Source organism: Nelumbo nucifera, chromosome 4 (assembly GCF_055504915.1).
Source record: "Nelumbo nucifera cultivar China Antique chromosome 4, China Antique-T2T, whole genome shotgun sequence".
Classification (NCBI taxonomy): domain Eukaryota; kingdom Viridiplantae; phylum Streptophyta; class Magnoliopsida; order Proteales; family Nelumbonaceae; genus Nelumbo; species Nelumbo nucifera.
In genome coordinates this window covers 8,756,693-8,779,386 of record NC_142652.1, presented here as the reverse complement: position 1 = coordinate 8,779,386, position 22,694 = coordinate 8,756,693, and the positions used below count along the sequence as shown (strand labels likewise).

The 22,694-nt window shown below is 41.2% G+C and overlaps 1 protein-coding gene across 3 annotated transcripts; it reads left to right on the top strand.

Moving 5' to 3' along the window:
* Positions 1-9,068: 9,068 nt before the first annotated feature.
* On the top strand, positions 9,069-15,561 carry LOC104591503 (serine/threonine-protein kinase STY13-like). Of its 3 annotated transcripts, none has more exons than XM_088903547.1 (7): positions 9,069-9,311; positions 9,399-10,073; positions 10,529-10,661; positions 10,758-10,953; positions 14,160-14,284; positions 14,375-14,533; positions 14,955-15,561. In XM_088903547.1, the coding sequence occupies exons 2-7, from the start codon at positions 9,943-9,945 to the stop codon at positions 15,267-15,269; spliced, it is 1,059 nt and encodes a 352-aa protein (XP_088759673.1). In that variant the 5' UTR covers positions 9,069-9,311; positions 9,399-9,942; the 3' UTR covers positions 15,270-15,561. The 3 variants fall into 3 exon arrangements, with proteins under 3 accessions (XP_088759673.1, XP_088759674.1, XP_010248651.1); XM_088903548.1 differs by having other exon boundaries at positions 9,158-9,436; positions 9,550-10,073; XM_010250349.3 differs by having other exon boundaries at positions 9,158-10,073.
* The last annotated feature ends 7,133 nt before the right edge of the window (positions 15,562-22,694 follow it).

Here is a 22,694-nt window from a genome sequence, read left to right as displayed (position 1 = left end):
GAGCTAAAGGGTTGTGGGCAGACGAGCTACCAAGTGTTCTATGGGCTCACCAAACCACGGAAAAAAGCGCCACAGGAGAGACCCCCTTTAACCTCACCTACGGCACCGAGGCGGTAATCCCGGCGGAAATCGAAGTACCTACGCTGCGACTAGAAGCATACGACGAATAGACAAACGAAGACGAGTTACACACCAACCTCGACCTACTGGACGAGGTGAGAGACCTCGCGCACATCCGAATTGCGGCCTACCAGCAAAAGGTAGCTCGGTATTATAACGTGCGAGTAAAGAAGAGGAACTTTCGCGTCGGCGACCTGGTTCTCCGTAAGGTCATGGTGCCCGAACCCGGCGTAGGGAAACTTGGACAAAATTGGGAAGGACCCTACAGAGTAAAGAAAGCACTCGGGGGGGCATACGAGCTCGAAACCCTAGAGGGAAAATAAGTACCCCGAGCATGAAACATTGTCAACCTAAGGCGATACTACCTATAGACTGCCAAGCGAAATGGGTAAAATCACCACCGGAGCCTTCGGGCTAGGATGCCGAGCTAACGAAGGAATCTCGGCACAAGCAAGCAAAGAAAACAGTCCGTGCGAGTGCGAGTGCGGTTAACAGGCAGAAAACAGACCGAACAAATAGTCAGTTCGGCAAACACATGAAGTTCGGAAAATATGCTCAGTTTGGGAGAGAATGCTCAGTTCGGGAGAGGATGCTCAGTTCGACAAATATGCTCAGCACAAACATGTTTACAAGCCAGGAGCTATTTCATCATCGTCAAAAGGCACTTCGACAAAACCCGAAGGCCATCTCCTGAGTTATGCGCGAAGTGGATATGGCGCTAACATCGAGCTCGGGGTACGTATTCCGGATCATCCACCGGCTTAGCTTAAAACCCCTCCTATATGAATCCACCATCAGATCGTCAAAACCCGGCGAAGCGATGTACTCTTCGACGGCCTTCTTCTTGGCATCTTCGATACCTTGGGAGAAGATCTGCGTCCTCTCCCCGATGTTCTCCTGAAGATACTCAACCTGATGCTGCAGATCCAGCCTTAAGTCCGCCATGTGCTTCACCATCACTCTCATGGCCTTGGCATCTCTCTAAGACCTTGCCTGCCTGATCCGGGAAAAACGAGCAATCTCTTCAGCAACACGAGTAGTCTCTTCAGCAGCACGAGCGGCTTCCTCAGCCGCACGACGAGCCTTTTTGGCAGCTCGCGCCTGCCTCGAGCTCCTCTCCACCTGAGCCGTCAAGGCGTGAATGGAAGAATTTACCTGCCAAAAGAGACCGAATGATCAAAAGAACCAACAAAACAAAAGCCAAAGAGTTAAAAAAGGAGAACACTTACCACCATGGCATGGGTAACGGCACAGCAGGCCACTTAATGCAGAGGGAGATCAGTCCATGCCGCGACCTCCTCGGGGAAGATGGCCTCTTTACTCTTTCGAAGAGCATGGGTTGGCGTCAACACGCTCTTGAAATCCCCCGGGGCCCCCGAGCCCGAGGGACCAGCTCGCGTATGAGCAGACCCAGAGTAAGCAGGAGCACCGGAGTATGTAGGAGCCCCTGTGTATGTAGTCTCAGCATAAGGGCCCCCCGCCGGCTCCTGCATCGGAGGGACCATCTCGGGCCCCTTGGGCGGATCTTCTGGCTGGTAGCCCGGCACCTCGGGCTCCGCATCCTGAGGCACCTCGGTGCGAGTTCGCTTGGCAACCCGCTTTCTCCTCTTCATACCTTGAAACAAGTGCCCACCTCGGATCCCTCGCGAATCCATCACACCTGCGAAAAGAAGTTCGCCATCAGTAAAAAGCAAGAAAGACAACAAGATAAGAGTCTCTAAGTGAAGGACCTACCCGAGCTCAGGCCGGCCGCAATGAGCTTGGCCTCCGTCAGATATTGTTCACACTTCAGCCCAAGCCGCGCCCATTGTCGGAGGCCCTTCGCCGTCTCCTTGTCAAGCGTAACCCCGGAGTCGGGAGCAGCCATCCCCCACCCGGTCTAAAAAGGCCACCCCAACACACTTCGCACCCCGAAATAGTCCCGCTTCCATGCTGGGACCTTGTTGGGGAGCTCGTGTAAAAGCTTAAAACCCGGGCGAGGAGACAGGTAGTAAGCCCGCCTACGCCCGGGGAGAGGACCCACTTGCTTCTTGAGCATCAAGATTGAAGAAAAAATCTCCAAGTCCAACGGAAAGCTCTCATCACAGAAAAGGGAGATTGTCCCCACCAAGTTCCGAATGGAGTTCGGGTGAAGCTGGCCGATTGTCACGCCGAAGTGGTTCAAGACTTCGACGAAGAGGGGGTGGAAAGGCAATCGCAGCCCCGCGGCGAGCTGCTCCCGGAATATTACGATCTCATCAGGACCGTGTTCCCAAGGAAAGGTACCTGAAGGTATGAAATAAGCATACTCCCCGGGCAGGTTATAGTAAGTAATGAGGGATTGGAGCCCCTCGGGCGTCATGGTCGAAGGGCCGAACTTGTCTAACATCCGACCCCGGCGAGAGGTGGACGCCAAACTACTCGAAGCGCCACGGCCTACAGGCTCGAACTCTTCCTCGAGCTCTACCTCCGGCTCGCTAAGGCTATCGGGGGATGCAACTTGGTTCATAGAACCTGCATCAGACCCGCTGAAATGACTATCTGAGCCATCCGAGCTAGACATTGGGAGTGACGAGACCCAGGAAAGTACTCACTTGGACGAAAGTTGTAGACCACAAGAGCTCGGACGAACGGAAGACCTTGAGTGTGAACTGAAAAAACTTGGACGCGAACTGGATGTGAGCTGAAACTCAGACGCGAGCTCGAGAGAAATACAAAAGCGACAACAAACCGGGGTCCCCCCTGCTATTTATGCTCATAGTGACCAAAAGGCAACGGCTCAGATCAAAGCCAATCCGATGGCCTACGGCCGCCCTAACCGTACGTCGCCCGAGACCGAGACGTGATTGGCGCATGTCTTTCTGAAACTGACAGCGACGGCGTGCATCTTTTCGAAACTGACAGAACGTCAATGCACGTCTCAGAAAAAACGGCAGCGGCACGTCTTTTTCAAATTTGAAAAAAAACGCCCGCTTTCGCGCCCCCAAGTGGCGCACCCTTTTCTTTTTTGAAATTTCGAAGCAACACGCGCGCACCGCCACATCTATCAGCATTTAGACAGGCCAACACGCTTCTCGCATAAATGGACACTCGAAGAAACCCTGACAACGCACCTCGCGCCAGCAGAACCAAGATTCAATGTGCAGGACAAATCTACCTGACACCTTGCGAACTCCCCGCGCCAGGGCAAGACCTTAGCACGAGGAGTGGGGGGCAATTGATGAAGGAAGATTTGGCCCGACCTCACAAATCACGGCACGTGGAAAAAAAGGCAAGTAGCTCGGCACTCAAGACAGCATACCGAGGGTACAAACACCAAAGGGAAGGGACCAGCAGGCCCGAACTCCCTACTTAGAGCTCGAACTCCCTAGCAAGAGGCCCGAGCTCCCTACTTAGAGCTCGAACTCCCTAGCAAGAGGCCTGAGCTCCCTACTTAGAGTTCGAACTCCCTAGGAAGAGGCCCGAGCTCCCTACTTAGTGCCCGAACTCCCTACTTGGAGTTCGAACCCCCTAGCAAGAAGCCCGAGCTCCCTACTTATTGCCCGAACTCCCTATTTACTGGTCGAACTCTCCGCAAGGTGCCCGAGCTCCCTACTTAGTGCCCGAACTCCCTGCGAGGAGCCCAAACTCTCCCTTTTGACCCCGAGTCACACAAAGCAGAGACCCGAACTGGCCCGTCTTATGACAGTTCGGGGCCTCCCCTTATCCGAACTCGAGACTTTGCCTTACGCACCACTCCAGGCACTTTGCTTCCGGAGCATTGAATTGGACGAACCACGCCGTACCTGACACCGAAGGAGTCCATATCCAGGGGTGGCGCACCTGACTGACTTGGGATCTGACGCTTGATGGCCGCATTTCCAACGGCCACCTGCCACCGTCACCTGTCACCACTGCCTCCAGTTACAGAGACGGCTCCGACAAAAGGAGCAGTGACGGTTCTACCCCAGCAGAGGCGATGACGCCCGGACTGGCAGAAGCATGGAAATACTCATTCCCGACCTGACAGGAGTCTAGGAGTGAGTGCGCGAGGTGGTTATAAAAGGCGCTCCACCCCCAAAGAGGAGGTATGCAAACTTTGCGCTATCTGGTTTATCTTGCCTTTGAAGGATTCTAACTTAAGCTTCGGAGCCTTTACACCAGGTCCTCCCCGGAGCTTCCTCATCTCCTCCGTTTCAGGTTCCCTGTCACTCGGTTCAGAGGCAAGATCGCTGACAGCTATGACCGGCCGGATTGCGCATCATCAGTAAGGTTGGAGAAGATGAACAATGTTTTTTCCCCATTGTCAGAATAGTTATTACAAGGGTAATATGGGGATTAAAAAATATTGCAACAACATTTTTAGACGGAAAGCTAACGAAAAAGGGTCTTTGTCTCATGATCATAGTGCAGGGGTCTTTGTCACAAAATAAAGTATAGGGAGGTCTTTGTCACATACCCTATAATACATGAGGGTCTTTATAATTTACCCTTTTTTAATACCTGTCTTTTGAAATACCGTCAACCTATCCTTAAAAACGATTAAGGCAACTTTTAATAATTGTCATAATATTTACAAAGTACTCAACTAATGTGATTCCTATATTGTGTCTAGTGGATCCGGTATTGTTTGTTATATGTTGATTGCATAAGAAATTGACGTTTGATCAGTATGATGTATTAGTAATCTACTCGTGATTCATAATTATTCCCTCTATGGGATATACTAGCTAGTGGGAGACTGTAGACGGACTTGTTTATATAGTTCTTAGCAGAGAGAGACAATATCAACTTGTCTAACACAACTGATGAAGTTGGAGCTTTTCAACAATTGGCATTGGCTCATTTGATTTACATATAATACTGGAATTGTGAAAGAGGTTTTGCACGACAAGGCATTTTATGAAGACATTCAGATGACACTATGAACCACTGCCACACAACTGGTTGAGAAGGGCTCAAAAGCCTCAAAATTGTTTGGTGCCCCATCTATCGTTTGCTCCTAAGGCTTAGTTTGGAAAGAATGTATAATATAAATACATACAAAATGTAAAATTTTATACTCTACATATTTGTATTTATATTTCATTCAAATAATGGCTTAATTTAAAAAGAATATAAATATAAATATATATAAAATAATACAAAATACAAAATTTTGCACTCTACATATTTGTGAGCCTGCAAATGTTAAACCAAACCGTATCTGCCATGTGGCAAAATAAAGCTATTCCTAATTTGTGCTATCTGAACAAATTAATATGGCTAATAATAGCACAAGGTGGTGGGCTGGTGGCGCATAATAGAGGTGACATAGACGACCAGTCACAGGCTCAGCGGTGTGGGATTCTGGGGTTCACCCCATCTCATTCTCATACATATATCAGCCGAAACAGGGTAAGAGTTTGTGGGGCCTAATTGAATTCGTAATTTAACATTAAATATATATATATATATATATATATATAGTGCATGCATTTTGTTTTATAGTATGACAGATTGCATGTGCAGCCAAATGCCGACGAAAAATCAAACTTGATGCAATTTGGGATTGGGAATATGCCATTTCAGATGGAAGTAGTGATTTTGGTTAAAAGCGCCCCCAGTTGTCATTTTGATGGCCTTATTGTTGGATTAAGCATATTAATTTGTGAGGTTGAGCTTTGCCAACAATGGAGAGGTTTGGTTTCAATATTCTACGTCTAAGTTGCTTAGACACTACAGCAAGCCAACTGCTTAGGAGTTAGGAGTAATGAGAAGCAGTGCAACACAGAATGTTCCGTGACATATAATGTATTATACATACATCTCTCTATCTCTTTTTATGGGCGAGGACTCGGAGGTTTGGGTATCAACTATCAATCACCTTAATTTTATATTGATTTATGTATCAGATTAGAAATCTCAGGCACTTGAAGAATACTGTGCAGCCCAGTCCGGCCCAATGCACTCGTGCAGAACAGAAGATAAGATACCTTCTGCAGCTATGTTCGTGGGTCAGGCTGGGCCAACAACATTAATTCTTCCACCTCCTCTTCTTCTTCTTTATTTTAGATCAATGTTCTGTTAATTAGTTAATTCCGCACAACACCTCTATGCAGTAATGGAATTAAAAAAGAAGGAAGAAGGTAAAGGGAACATGCCATGAGATTTATGTGCAATACAATACAAGTGTGTGTGTTGGTTGGTGTCAGAAGAAGTTATGATTCCTGGTTTATCTTATCTTACAAGACTCTATTTCATTTTTTGGGGGCATCCCTCACAGCAACAGTCCCGCCCTCATATAATTGTCACCCTTATCCTTTTATTATTCAGTTCCAACCACCTTCTTCTTCTTTCTCTCTCTACACGTGAATTACACTCATCCTGTTTATTTCTATACCAAATGTTCCCAAAGAGAGAGAGAGATTGAGAATTTGAGATTTCAATTACCAGACCAAACAAATACCAAGTCATTATCGCTCAGCAGCCTGAGAATGAGTCAAAATTGGAGGGGGAAGAAAATCCCACCGACTCCCCCGCCTTCCTCACTTCCTCCTCCAGATTCCTTAGGTTTGTGTCTACATCATGGTTTTTAAAATCAATCGAAGACTGAATCGACAATCGGGTCGAACGGTTCGATTATTTGAACTGAACATTTAACCTGTTTTAATAAAAAAATAATCAAAACCATTCAAACATTAACCACCCGATTCAGCGATTTACTGATCAAAATCAATGGTTTTTTTTTTTTTTTTTTAAAAAATCCGGTTTTTAGGAAAAATGGGTTCCCGGTTTTTCGATCCGGTCCGGTTTTAAAAACCATGGGCCACATAGACTCAAATTGATTTGTTCAATAAGGTTTGTTGAACGGATGGTCTCATTTGACTTGCTGTTAAAAAAAAAAAATAAAAAACACCCTTTTGCTGTTAAATATTCGACGGTGGGTTACGTACGTGGCGCTTTTGTTTACGTGTGTACGTTTGTACGACAGGGAGCTGATAAACCTTATCTACAGAAGCTACAGTCTACAGTACAAACAGGCGATAATAATCACTGCTCTATCCGTATGTGGAGCCCAATGGAACCATGAGTCGGCTAAGTTTTGAGGCACGTCACTCTTAATAGTTACAATCTCAATCATCCTCATCATCCGGAATGGGCTTGAATTGCTTTCATAGCTAAAAAGCATGGAGCGAGCTTTTAGCCCGAGTGCCAGACCTGATTTACTTACTAAGATTTGAATTGAACTCAAATCTTGCAATCTGGCCAAACCCAAAATTCAGAGGAAATAGAAATCTCACAACTTGCTTATTTACACAATGAAATTCATAGACATTTCAGGTAGAGTTTATGTTTGAAAGCCCCTCTCGTGCAGTTGAAAAAGAAAAGCAGAAGCATCATCTCTTTTGCTTGTTGAAGATTTCCTTTTTATTTATTTTTTGTGTACTCCCACCAGCCCAACCTGTTCACTTCGGATGTGTACTGGTTCTAGGTCCTTTGTCCGTACCTTAATCTTCGTTGTTTTCTCTTTCTAATAATAATAATAATGCTGTAAATAAATTATATAACCAAGACAAGAGCATAAAAATATGTGAACAAGAACGCGTGTGATCTACTTTGTTATGTTCATCACTATTTATTTGGTTTTAAAATTTGAATAATAGTATAAAATACGAAGGGACACCGAAACCAAAATCTTAGCTAAATGCACAATTTTATTAATATATGTCGACCGATACGTACCCCACAAAATATTTAATTATTTGCAGCAAGAAAAAAAAAAATAGAGAGAGCAAAGGCGCCCCACCCATCACGCACGACATGTCCCCTTCACAATGGCCCATGAGGTCCTATTTGATATATGTTTATTGCTCGAGAGATCCTTATGTTGCAGGTTCTTGTTCATGGGGGGATGCTTCCTCCCACTTTCTTCTTCATGGGCTCTAGGTCCATTTCTTTCAGCCTCATTATTAAACAAATATTAAGTACGGTGATTAACGGAGAAGTTAAATAAAGATTTATGTTTGACTTCCTTAATCAGTAACTTAAGAGTCGGTGTTGTAAGAAGTTGCTGCAGTGGTACCCCCAACTTGCGTCGGTTCACGGGGAGTTGAGCTTATTATTCTCTTTCTCTCTCTAGGGTTCTAAGTCAATGTATACTAGACCATAAAATTATTGAATTCAACGGTTGAACCCTTAAGAGTTAGAGAGAGATATAAATATAAACTTATAAAGTGCAAATTAAGGGCGTCAAAACCACCCGTTTTATTTGAATTCTGAAGCAAAAAAAAAAAAAAACCACCCGTTTATGGGTTCGATTTTTTTGGCGATGTTTCCGGGTCAAACATAAAAGAAACAATAAATGGGGAAAAAAGAAAAAACAAGGAAGATGATAAATATGGAATCCGGCATCGTAGAAATAGCCTTCAATCTATATAATATTTTTTAATATTGGCGATAATCACCGGTCTTTTCCTTCATCAAAGATCATTGAATGAATTCTTCCAGCCTTGGATTAGAACTAATGACCTTTCCTGGTGACATGATCACATGATAGATCGATGATCTATAAGCTACAAGACAATCAAGACATGATTGGGGGTGGGGGGGGGCTCTATGTTGGGACCCACTACACAGTGGGACTTGACTCTTTGTCCTCGTATTATGGAATCACCATCCACACAGTAAAACAAAGACAGGCTATAATAAACAACAGGAATAGCCGAATAGGGCCTTTGTCGTAGCTAACCAGGAACAAAACCTACCATCTGATACTCTACATCTAGTACCACAGAACCTTTTGTTTGTTTCCCGGCCGCCCCATCATCTACCACAAAACCATGTTTGTCAACCAGTAGAATCCATGAGATCAGATGGTAGTGGTCCCACGCCCCTTGATATCTATAACACGTCTACGGTATTCCCGACTACACGGCGTAATTATGGTTCATAAGATGACACTCATGTCCTCATCTAACCTTAGCCCATCAGTCAGATCCAGATTACACTGGTTCCACGCGTAGAATTATAGCGTGAAATGTGAAGCACTAGATATCACCAGTTTGTAATTTAAAATGTTTTCCGTTTTTTTTTTGAGCGAAAATTAGAAGAGTAGAGAAAGTAGGAGCTTGTCTGAGCATTTCTTTGAGTGGGGTTGTTGTCCCCATGTTCAGTATCAGTTTTCCATGTGCACTTGAATGGTTTTTTTTTGCTTCTCACGGTCTCTTCTGTTAAAAATTGTATTTCTGAGGGTATCTAGACTTCCCTCTCTTTCTTTCATATTTTTTTATTTCTTTTTGTTGACAGGGACTCAATTCCTTCCATGGCTTTGTCCGCAGATCGAGAGAGGTTATGCATACACACAAAGAAGATTTAAGTAAGCTCGACCCACTACCCATCAAATAAAACTCCAATCTGGGTTGGTAAGATTTAATGAAGATCTTCATTTTCTACTGATTGGTTCCCCTCTCCTCTCCTGTTCCATTTCAGGGTGATTTGCTCTATTCCCAATAAAAATTTCTCTATATGGTTCTAATTTCTCGTCGGGTTTCGGATAGATTTTTGTATTTTTTATCGATGGGCTGTTGGGGTGATCTTTCTGAGATATGTGGATTTATATTCTTTGCCTCCTGAACAAAAGCATCTGTTAGTTTGATCCCCGGGCTTAAATCTTTGAGACGAAATTGCGTTGGGAAACCCAGTCGTGAGAGTAGAACGGAGCATTGTCTCTCATAGTTCTCCGTTTCATGTCAGACTGTCAGCTTATCCAAGTAGAAAGGCCTTTCGGAGACTGTGTTTTTCATCTCTTTTTTACCATAAATGGGCGATGAGTACAGAGTTCCGTTGCTAGATAGATGGTAGATTCTTTCCTATATTAGAAAAATGGAATCTGGAAATGGGTTCTACTCAGTCGACGAGTTCCGTTTGGATGCCAAGTGGCTGATCGATCCGAGACATCTCTTTGTTGGGCCGAGGATTGGAGAAGGAGCTCATGCCAAAGTATTCGAAGGAAAGTAAGTCAGCAAGGTCTCTTTGTTCCGTTCCTTTCTGGGTGAATTTTGGTCTTTGGGTTTTGTGACTTAAGGTCTCTAACTGTTCGGTTTCTCATTTTGTTGTCTGGGAAACCATAATTCTGGTTTTATGGACAATTTCTACTTTTCATTAGAAGCACCTTTTTAGATTTGAAAGATCGTTATTTGTTCTTGCTCTTGGATTTCTACCAAGGACAGAAATGTTCAGATTCATAACACCCAATGGGATTTTATTTTCCTTTCCATTTTTTTTGCTGCCTATTCAGAATTTGGTGTTCTGAACAATTCTGGTTCGGATACTGAACAACAACATTCATTAATAAATCCTATTCAACCTACAGAAACCTGCAATTGAGTTCCCAAAGTAAATATGTATGGATTGTTTGAAGAATTGTTTTCTAGTTATCTTACTGATCAGTCTACTGGGTTTTCCTTAGATATAAAAACCAGAATGTTGCTGTTAAAATTGTTCATAGAGGAGAAACCCCAGAAGAGATTGCTAAGAGAGAGGCGAGATTCGCAAGAGAAGTTGCAATGCTGTCTAGAGTTCAACACAAAAATTTAGTAAAGGTGGTATTAGAATCTCATTGATGTTAATGAGGGTTAGGAATATCTTGAGTTTCATCTCATGGATGTTAACCAACTATTCTTGTTATGTATTGACAGTTTATCGGGGCATGTAAGGAACCTGTCATGGTAGTGGTAACGGAGCTTTTGTTGGGTGGTTCATTACGAAAATACTTGCTGAACATGCGGCCTAGGTGTTTGGACATGCGTGTTGCCATTGGTTTTGCACTTGATATCGCTCGAGCAATGGAGTGTTTGCACTCACATGGGATCATCCACCGGGATTTAAAACCTGGTAATCCTATCATCTTCTTTTACCAGTCATCATCATCATCATCTAAATCTTGTCCCAATTATATGGGCATGGCTACATGAATCCTCTTTCACCATTATGTTCTGTTGAGTGCCATATCCATTGTTAAATTGAGTGCTTAAATCATTTCTTTCTACTTCAATTCATGTCCTTTTCTGTCTACCCCCTAGCTCTCTCCACACTATATTTGGAAGCAATCAGGCTCCTCCACCAACTATTACTCTCCTCCCCAAATCTCCACATCCATTTAACAAGCAAGGCAAGATTGGAGTCATTGAGTTTTTTTTGATTCCTAAACCTCCATTTATCATCTATTTGGGTGCATATGCCCTCAAATAAATTTTTTTGGTGTGTGTGTGTGTGTGTGTGTATAAAGCTCAAATATAAGGGATAGAAACTTGGTAGTTCTCTACTTTTCTGGACCTATATTGCTTTCATTAGTTGGGGATGTTTTATGGTTTTTCTGGACCTGGATTGCCATAGTTTTGCATCTATATTTGCAAATGATCTCAAACCTATTTGCAACAAGAAAGAAAATAGTATGAGTGTAATTGTATTCATTACTATATAGATGGAGAACTGTTGTAAGGTGTGTACTTACACTCTACAAAGATAATTGGTTGGTATTATAATTGCTGGATCTTCTGCAAAGAATGTAAATGCCAATTTCATATATCCAGATCTCAATTAATTAATCTTCATGAACATGTTTCTCAGAATATTTAGGTTGTATTGATTTATTCAGTGTAACTTTTTTATTTAAGATGTTACCTGTTTTATTGCTCAAATACAGATTCTTAGTTAACCTTCTGAAACTTTTGACCAGAACTACTCTTCTTTGCTTGACCAATTATTGTCCTTTGTAGCCAATGTAGAAAGTAATCTGGTAAGGATTGTTAAGTTAGCACATTTGTTGCACAAGATGGGGATAATTTCAATGTAAAAGAGAAATAGGTTGTGTACATCAGAAATGTGTTTAAATTCATATAGTTCAGTGTATAAAGTGGCCGTAATGCCCTTGTTCCAATAGTCATATCTCCAATTTGGGCAGCTTTTGTATTGCCTTAAGTTCCTGTAGGGGTGCTCAGAATGGATAGATGAACATTCAAAATTGAAATTGCATTCTCAACTTATTACACCGTGGAGCTTCATAAGAAATATATTTGTGGGGAAACTTGCTCCAATGAACTTCCATATGGTCTCCTTTCTTCCTATTTTAATCACTGATAATGCATAGTCATAGCACTAATGGCTTATGGTTCCACCCAAAAGTAGTATTCAATTCTCCAATTCATTGAGCTCAAGATAAATCCCTCCTTAAGACCACAACTTTTAGTTTCTTGATTTATGACTGTTTATGTAACTTATTGCTTTTAAATTTATGTTAGCATTGTTTGTCACAGGGGTAGGGATGCAAATTGGGTTACCCGGTAATAAGCTTAGGTCCATTCAAAATTTAAAAAATGCTATACACAAGAGGCAATGCTGCTCCCTTTACCAATGGTGCTAGTGCTGAGGCTAAGCCCTAAGGACAGCTTGAATAAAGTGAATACTAGATCCTTAATTTACTTATATTTATAAAAATATTCCCCACAAAAATGAGGAAAAGAGAAAGAAGGGAAATGAAAAGGAATTGAATGCATCCAATATTTGTCTTTCATAGAATTGTATACTCCCATGATTATTTCACGTAAAAGATCTTTCTCTTCTTTTCCTATGATAGTTCATCTTTCTGAAGTGGAAGAGGTTATGTGGCTTAACTAATATATGGAATGATTTGCCAAGGCACATGATTGTTCATGAAGAATCTCTCCATAGGAAGCATACATACTTGAAAATATTTCAAGCATGTCTGTTTAAAGTGGATTGAATACTTGAAAATGTTCTTTCAATTTTGTTTTATGCAATAAAAGCCTCACAAGTGAATATAAGTTAAATCACAATTAATGGCATTGCAAAAATTCCAAACATATGAAATTTCACATCACCAAGGTTTAATACATCATATGATACAAATCGTGTCCTCTAGTCGTGTCAGACTCATTCAAATCTAAGGTGAATTAGGGACACAGTAGGATGCAGGACAAGAAGTAGTGCTCATCCAACTCATACCTAGCATTGCATTGGCTGAATTGCATTTTTAATTGTTTATTCTTTCTTCTGTGCTCAATGGTTTATCAACTAAATTTGCTTCACTGTGGACCTGGATACCTAGTGACAATACACATACATACAAACACTTTCAACCAAAGTTTATATCTAGGTAAAATATTGGACTTGTTCCTGTTTTTGATAGTCCTTTGCTGCACAATGGTACACTTAATTAGGAAATGATAAAAAGTGGTATCTGCTTCAGGTTTTGCATCGGTTGAGTCATGATTTATATTTTGTTCAAGTTGATTGGGGTTTACCATACATGCAAGAGCAAATTGCATTTGACTTGCTTATGTTATATAGGAACAATATCAGTATGGCTTTGGATGAGTTGGTGTCTAAGATTCTTATGACCAAAATGTGCATCTTATCACAGCTCTCAGTACTTCATATGCAGGCCCTTTCTTTAACTAAGAAAATCAAGATGTGGTAGTCGATTTATTTCCTTCTGTGCCATGTGGGTTTCTCTTTATTACATTCAGAAAAAGAACAATAATAGTACATACAGTGAACCTTCTTGTTCATCAGTTTTCGAATGCTGAAACTTTAGGTACCTAAATTTATTAATCATCTTTATTTTTCTTCCAAATATCCTGAATACGATTTAACATTCAAGAACAAATAAAGACATGGACCAAGCATTGGTGCATTTTCCCCTTAATATACCCTGCCAATTGTAGTTTGTTCATTATATAGAATACTTATATTAGTGTGTTTTTTTAATGCATTCTCAAAGATAAGTTGTGCTCTGGTAGTTCTGAAGGCAACAGGTCTCCCTCTGCAACAATGTCTCTTTTATCATTTTTACAATAATTTATCGCTGGTTAAGCATGCCAAATTAACACTTTGTTTTAGCTGGTTAGGTATCCTGATGTACATTTAATTCTTGTGAATATTATGTACATTAAGATGTATCCTTTTATGTTATGACTTGATAATATGTTCTCATGGATTTTACATTATCCAGCCTTAGAAATGAAAATGAAATGCCAGCCATTAGGAGATAATGATGATTGGATTTTATTATTCCCCAGAAAACTTGATATTAACTGAAGACCACAAAACAGTAAAACTTGTGGACTTTGGTTTAGCAAGAGAGGAGTCAGTAACAGAGATGATGACCGCTGAAACAGGCACATACCGTTGGATGGCCCCAGAGGTATATATTATTTGAATCCTCTTTTGTGTGTGTATATTCTCTTTGAATGACCATTTTACAACATAAGTGACTCTGGCTTATTTGGTGCAGTTGTACAGTACAGTCACATTGAGGCATGGGGAAAAGAAGCATTACAACCACAAGGTTGATGCCTACAGCTTTGCAATTGTTTTATGGGAACTCTTACACAACCGATTGCCGTTCGAAGGCATGTCAAACCTACAGGCAGCCTATGCAGCTGCTTTTAAAGTACGTCTATTTCTATTCATTTGGTTATTTTATTTGAGACTGATACTCAGACAGACAAATAGCTGCATGAATCCTGAGAATACAATGCAGGAGTCTTGTCAAGAGGTCCACTAGGATATCCAAAATTGACTGATGGTAGGGTTGATCCTAATCATTGATGACCTAATAAATCCAATACATTTGAGGGTGAATTGGGTCAAGTTCTGGCCTCATGTATTGCTTGGGCGGGTTGCCAATTAGTTTTAAAAAAACCCTTGATACATGTTGGGGTGATAGGGTCCCCTTCCACCCTTAAATGAAGAATCTTGGCTCTGCCCCATGCATTGTATGCACGTAATGTGGCTTTGTGCTATCCTCCAACATTTATTTGGCCTGAGTATTTCTGTGATTGATGATTAAGAGCATTGTTTTGCCTTTTCAGAATGTGAGGCCAAGTTTAGAAAACCTCCCTGACGATTTGGCTTTAATTCTAGCTTCATGCTGGAAGGAGGACCCAAATGCCAGGCCCAACTTCAGCCAAATTGTGCAGATGCTCCTACATTATCTATCAACCCTTTCACCACCAGAACGCATGATTCCATCTCCTATTTTTACTTCCAAAAATGAAGTTCTGCCTCCAGAATCCCCAGGTACAAGCTCATTGATGGCTGTGCGAGATGACTTGGGGGAGACCCCAAAAGCCAAGATGGAAGACAAACCAAGGAGTTTCTTCTTCTGTTTCAACCAGTGTTACTGATTACCAGATGGAAAAAACATGGGATTTAGTCTGCTAGGATCCCAAATTGCTGTATGGGAGGTTTAGTGAACTGGGCTCCGATCCCACAAACACATGGATGAACAGTAAATGTTTAATTACGTGGCTGAAGATGCTCCCTTGTATCTGGGTGGTGCTGTAAAATATACATGGTTATAAGATCCCAGTTAGCAATCGTTACATCAACTCCATTAATCCTGCCATGGCTCGTTAATTGTTACTGGAAATGTGGAAAGGTTAGTTTTAACTTTTAAGTCAAGTGCTATGCATTGAAGAGAGGTTGTTGGCCGTGTTTGTTCCAGTTCCGTAGTCTGTAATTTGTATGTCCAACAACAAGATAGGAGAAAGGTAGTTAAAATAGCCATCATCAAAATAAAGGCAGTACTGGTGGGCCAGGTTTTTGTTATTAATTTGACATTATTGTTAAAATCCGTATCACCTATATCAATTCCATGATTCTCAACTCAGTTAAACTTAAAACCCAAGCATTTTGGGTTGGCTACATGAATTCTTTCCCGCCATGAAGCATACATTTTACTAGAGTTGTTACTTGTTTCATTCACTTGGAAGATGGAATTGTGCAACTGAAAGACTCAAATGAGTCATTAGTAAAGAAAATGGCAGATGTAGGCCTCATTTGAAGAGTTCACATCTGCTTCCCACAACGTCCCACAGTACATCCCTGCCATGTATTGATAACATCTCCCGATGATAGACCAGAATCGATGATGTCATCATCGGGAGATGTTCTCAATACATGGCGGGGATGTGCTGTGGGATGTTGTGGGGCGCCCCACAAGGGGGCGCAGATCTTAACTCTCATTTGAATGCTTATTGGTTTGTTTATACTTTTATACTTGTAGGGGATGTCTCTTTCTCTCTCTCTGTTGATTTAACTTTTACTTGGGGCCCTTAATTAAAATGTAATTGAGGTGTGTTCTTTAGCTGCCATACGCCCTAGTCCCTACTAGCATGGAACTAAAGAGAGTCCCACCATATACATAAGAAATAACCGAATGTTTATACCAGCATAATCAAGTCATCATCATCTAAGCCCTATCTCAACTACACGGGGCCGGTGCCCACTTCTTTCCGTTCAGTGTTCACACCATGTCCTTTTTTAGTTATGGGCCCTTAAATGAGCAATAACCATAACCAAAACAACCAAATCATATATTTGATAAAAAATGATTAAGACTAGAATTAGTTGTGAAAAAGTTACATCCTCTAGAAGTTGTATTTCTAGACAAATGATGGTTTGACAAGACCTATTTGAATGATTTGGTTGGTTCAGAACTTCAGATCATCTCTCTAATATAAGACGGGGTATACTGATATTTCCCAAGGTGTGATGCAAGAAGCCAAGAACAAACATGTTGGATCAGCAAAATCATGTGATTTCCATATATATGCCCTCATCATAGCTGCAGGTGAGGGCTCACCATGTGTAGATGATCTGGATCCAACATTAAATAGGTGATGGGTCTCACCTAAACAAGTACATGTCTAAAAATTTCAGCCATCTGATGCGGGTAGCGGTGGCGAGATCACATCTCCGCCCCACAAGGGGCCGTTCCACAGCACATTCTCGCTATGTATTGGGAACATCTTCCGATGATAGTACTAATCTTGATGGTGTCATCATCAAGAGATGTTCTCAATACACGGTGGGATGTGCTGTGGGTCGTTGTGGGGCGGCCCCTTGTGGGGTGGAGATGTGAACTCAGCGGTGACAATTGGGAAGGTTGGGTTCAACCTAAATTCAGTTTGAACCAATTTAACCCGTTTAAATCCATTAATTTTAGGTTTATATACTCAAAAAGTAAAAATTAATTTCTTTTTATCAAATAAGTTGGTCATGAAAGCTATTTTTTTACACAAGTGGTGAATGTTTAAATTACATTGCATGCATATTATTTTTACAATGAGAATAAATTGCAATTAATCACTTGAAACCATTTGACTATGTTTGGGTTTCAAGTTTGACTAAACCACTTGGGTTAAAATCAGTCAGACCAACTTTAACAATTGGATTTATTTTCGAGCTAATCACATCAAGAGTGATTGAACTGTTTGGATTTGGATCGGTCTGGTTGGACCAAATCGGACCAATTCAGCATATGACGAGTTGACTTGGACTGGTCCACATTGGGTTGTGTAAAGGTTCAGGACTAAGATGGTCGATTCGAACCAGATCAAGGTGGGCAGTCCAGATTGGTCCAATTTATATTGGGTTGCACAGGGTCCTGGATGGAGTCAATCGGTCCAAATTGGGTCAAGGAAACCGGCCCATGTTGGTCCAGGTTTGGGGGTTGGGTCAAATCGTTCTGAATTCAGGTCAGGTTGGACCAGCCTACATGGGGTGATGTAGGACTCGGGCTAGCTGGCCAGCCCGAATTGGGACAACGAGGTCCCGGTCATGTATTCGATTTAGCTCAGATCAGATCGACCCGGATTGGACTGGGTTCGGGCTGGACTTAATGATTCGAACGGATCAAACTGAGGTGATCAGGTCTATTTAAATTCGAATCAGGCTGAATTGAGCCATACCGGTTCGGACTCGAGTTGGGTTGATTTGGATTTATGTCAATTTGAGTGAAATATGTTTATTCGAGAAAAAACTAATTTTAGTTAATAATCAATAAAAAAATTAATGCATTAATTATAAATTATTTCACTCAAGTAAAGAAAATGACTAAAAAATTCACAATTATACAATTAATGATGAACCCAATGATTATCCATAACCCAACTCATTTAAATTGACCCAATGGGTAATCAATCAATTTCCAACCCACCAACTTAATGGGCGGGTTCAACCGGTTGAGTGAGAAAAAAACAATCATATTCAAACGGTTAACCACCCGGGTCAACAGTTTGCTAACCAAATTCAATGGTTTTGGATAAATTTCCAGTTTTGAGAAAAACCAAAAACGATAACCTGACCAGTTCCCGATTTTTCTGGTCTGACACTGCCCGTGGTCCGGTCCGGATTTGAAAACATGTTGTGGGATGCTCGTGGGGCATGTTTTGTGGGGTGCAGATGCTATCTCCCTTCAGTGTAGTATTCCTTAGGCCCTTGGCAACCAACAAACCAACCAACCATTTCGGTGTAGTAAGCCTTGTTAAACCTAGCTAAGACGTGGGTTATTGGGAACATGTGGTCTTGGTTTTGAAGAAAAAAAAATCAAATGATAAGCCGATTTACTAAACTTTACCATACCACCCAAAGTCCAAAAGAAGAGTAAAAAGAGAAAGCGACTGTGGGTTCTAAAAAGTAAAAACCAATGTTTTTAATCCGTTATTGATTTGGCCAGTTGAATCGTTCAAATTGCTGGATTAGAATTTAGGGTTCAATTCAGTCAAGACCTATCAGATGGTTAAAACCGTTGACTTAGTCAAGAACTGTTCGATCTTACCGGTTAAGTGCATATATATACAGACACGATAATGTGGCATGATTTGAACTGTTCGACCTGAACAGTTGAACCAGTGACCTACAACCTAGAGGCAAAAATGGTTCAACCTCCAAATTGGTTTTTAAAACACATCATCGCCACCAAATAATGGTGGTTCAGTTGGTAGGATATCTGTTTCGTCTGGGATCAAATCCCGTTGCCACTAGGATTTGTGGGTTAAGGGAGGGGATGGTGGTAGTCCCATGAAGCATGAAATTAAAAAAAAAAAAAAATCGCCAACCAACCATGCACTAGACACTCAAGAATCCTCTAATATTATCAGCGATCCTCTTATCCTCTAAATATAGAGGGTAGCCCTAACTGTAACTGTCCCAAGATAAAGAGATTCAAGATTCGGCTGAAGTACCAAACTAATCTTGCAATTAAGGCTCTGTTTGGAAATACAAATACGTACAGTATGAATGTATATAAAATATAAAGTTTTACAATTTATACTTCTTGAGCCTAGGGCTCAGTTTAGAAAGAATATAGATATATACAATGCAAAACCTTATATTTTGAACTATTTTGTCTTTGTATTTATATTGTATATATTCGTATTTATACTCCTTCCAAACTTAAGGAATAACTCGGTACATTTAATGGTTTGTGGCGGTGAAAGATGCGGCTTCGAATCCCGCTTTCCAAAGAAAATAGAGTAACGTATAAATGCTGATTAATAATATGATGTTATTCTATTCTTGAAAAAGATTTATACTAAAAAAAATGAAACTTGCAAAAAAAAAAACGAAAAATCCGTCTAAACGTTTAATTTGAGCATAAAAATATGCTAAATCGATATTTAAATAGATAAAAAGAAAGCACAAAAAGCAAAAAGAAGGAGAAACTAGAAAAAAGTATTATATCTATGAGGGAAGCAGCATTTAATTTAATTAAGTTGGTAGAGTACAGATTACAGAGCATTCTCAAAGTCAACCAATGCACGGGCAAGCCGCAAATATGAGGATCATTGAGTGCCCTACTTATTGTAGCTAAAACCTACTTTTGATTAGATAAATCCAAGCCTAAGAAACCAAAAGTACGGTTGATGATGGATTAGTTCGGCAGGTTTTGCGCACACGTGGCACATGATTGGTGGTAGATTATTGGAGGCAATACATTGATCATGAATCCACTTGAAAGCAACGTGTCCTGATTTCTTAGGGGACTATGCCGACATGGTGAAAATAGCTTTCATTGAATATGGAGTGTGAACCAGAACTATTGATTAGAGGAGGAGAAGATGAGAGAGAATGACATTCTATTATCAACTCATAAATAAATAGTATATTGATATCGGTGCCCTACAAAAAAAAAAAAAAAAAAAGAATGGGGAATTTATAACTTCTTGCTTAGCTTGAACCCATCTTATTATACTGGGGCAATCAAATTATATAGGTAGACGTGGAGTTCGCTATGTGACTGACGTGGTGTTTTATGATTGGATGAATGTCGTATGATATTTCTTGGTGGAGGCCCACGTAGTCCTTCTGGCGTCGCCTGTATACAAATGTAACATTGATTAGTGGCTCGCTTATGTCAACTTCTACTCTATGGGCGAGCCCATAAAGTTGTGGGGTGAGTGGGTCTTGGAAACCTCCGCCAGAAATTGGGTTCCAGTCCATGGGCTGCCTCATATCACCGTCCATTGTGTTATGCCCGCAACAATAAGGGAAGGAGTTAGGGTTTCCTCATTTTTATTTTTCTGTTTGGAGAGCCAAAGCGCCCAAACACAGTCTATGTAAAATATTTGGCAGAGTAGAGGAAAGAAGGTATAGATAGATGGATAAAAAAGAGAGAGTAGTGAGTTTTAATTCAGGGAGGGGGGGAGACAAATGGGTCAGGAGACCCCTGTGGCCACTGTTAGTTACCAGAGGGACAAATATTGACAGAAAAGGTGCAATTGCTTTTCACACTTGGAATTTGAACCATTCTTATCACTCTTGGACTATTTATTAATATAAAGTTAATAATTAATTAGCAGTTAATGATTATTAGTAGTAAAACTAAAACTAGGAAGAAAAAGGAAATGTTTAGAAAAAAGAGGGAGCTCCCCTGAGGGGCTGACTAGTGACTGCTGAGTGGAGGGTGGAAGGTGGGAGTAGGGTGAGCGAGAGATGTGGAGATAGTGATAGAATAGGCCTGGAGCTAATCTCCCCCTCCACCTCCAGGCTCCAGTCAGCAGTCACATACCATCATCCATATATACTCTTGTCGTCGTCTCAGGGCTATTAATGCTGCGTTGCATGGACACAGAGCCTCGTGCAGTTTTGTCCCCCCGTGCATGCCCGTCATGACAACTCCCTAACATGCTCTGGGATGTATGAAAACCCTTTCTTCTATATACTGAAGTTTGAACTATGAAAGGGGGAAGGTTTTAATAATCTCCCACAACAGCGACTAGGGTCATTTTTTTGTTTTTGTTCGCTTATATTACATTAGCCTCAAAACTCAGTGGTTGGGGTTTTTGACCTGATGAGATTTAAAATATTTTTTTTTTGTCAAAAACCATAGATTTAAAATTATTTATTCTTTAAGATCTAGAACAAAGTTATATCCAAACAAGATACAATATATTCACTTATTATTTTAAAGGCTATTTCTTCTTATAATTATGGTTGATTTAAATTGGATTAATAGTCCAAACAAGATACATACTCCTATATTTCATTTCTCTTTCTCTCTCTCTCTCTCCTCTCTTGATAAAAAGAGAAAATTCTCTTCTTCCACCTTACACACAATTTACATGATGAATTCCACCCGTTGTTAAGTCTAAAAAAAGATATAATTGCATATCTTTGTTGCTGTGTCTATAGCAGAATTACAATGATGTCGGAATACGGCCGTGTAGTGGTTGTAAAACTGTATGCACATGGGTCACAGCAACAATTCAATCTCTCCCTTGGGAATTGGCATTCATGGTTAACATGGGGCGCAATGGCTGTTGGGATCCTCTGTGTTTGGGACCAACAGAGGATAGGGTTTTTGGCTTTGCATGGGTAAACGTCGAACACGTCAGAAGAACTTGTTTGAATCTCGAGGACATCAAGTGGTGCAAATTACAATTAAATATGACAGCCTCCGTGGGAGAATCACGAATAAAGGGGATGGATTGGAGGAGAGATTATTATATGGTTAAAATTGTTTGTAGAGTTGGGGATATGGAGACTTGGAGAGGAGAGGAGGTCTAATCTGAAAAAGGTGAGACAGAATATGATGGTTTGATATTAGTCCCATCCAAAGATCTTTATATATTTAGGTTCGTAGTCGTAGTCGTAGTCGTAGTCGTAGTCGTAGGAGGAGGGGGGGGGGGGGGATCGGCAAAAAGAAAAGGAGAGAGGATCATGCAATTGCATGGTTGCACGGTGACACGGCGGTTTGACTTAAGGCAGCAGTACGTAAAAGTGTCAGCTTTACCGAAACTGTCCATCACACAAACCCTTGACAACGGCATCAATTCATTTACCACACATGTTTCCCTTCCCTTCCCTTCCCTTTCCGTAAGAAGATTACAAGAAGAAGAAGAAAAAGGGTGAAGGGGATTTCGCAAAGTTATATGTTGCGTTTTTCCAAGCTGGGGTCATAAAAACGGAATAGGTGTCCTACGGCTTCTAGGGCTGTCTGTGCATTTTCGGATGCTGTCTTCGCCTACGACCAAAACGATATCATTAGCTCTCTCTCTCTCCCGCCGGCCGCAGCTGCGAACAACTGCGGTTCTCCGTCTTTTCTCTTTCCATCTCTACGTGTGTACCGAATGGCACCACATACTTTTTTTTTTTTTTTATCTACTTTTCTCCTTTGTTTTTTTTCCTATTTCAAGAAAAACATCGACTTAAAGCGGGTCGGGTTCAATTGTATCCAAATTCCAAGCCAGAATTCCTGTTAAATGTTAATCTGTTATATGCACCTTAATTAATAATTTCCACGTTTTGTCGCTCCCAGGATTTCA

What these genes read in the sequence shown, in the direction of transcription:
- LOC104591503 (XM_088903547.1), top strand. Translation starts at nt 9,943, where the DNA reads ATGGAATCTGGAAATGGGTTCTACTCAGTCGACGAGTTCCGTTTGGAT. An exon ending in GCCAAAGTATTCGAAGGAAA is followed by an intron (nt 10,074 to 10,528) that starts GTAAGTCAGCAA and finishes GGTTTTCCTTAG; the next exon opens with ATATAAAAACCAGAATGTTG. An exon ending in CCTATGCAGCTGCTTTTAAA is followed by an intron (nt 14,534 to 14,954) that starts GTACGTCTATTT and finishes TTGCCTTTTCAG; the next exon opens with AATGTGAGGCCAAGTTTAGA.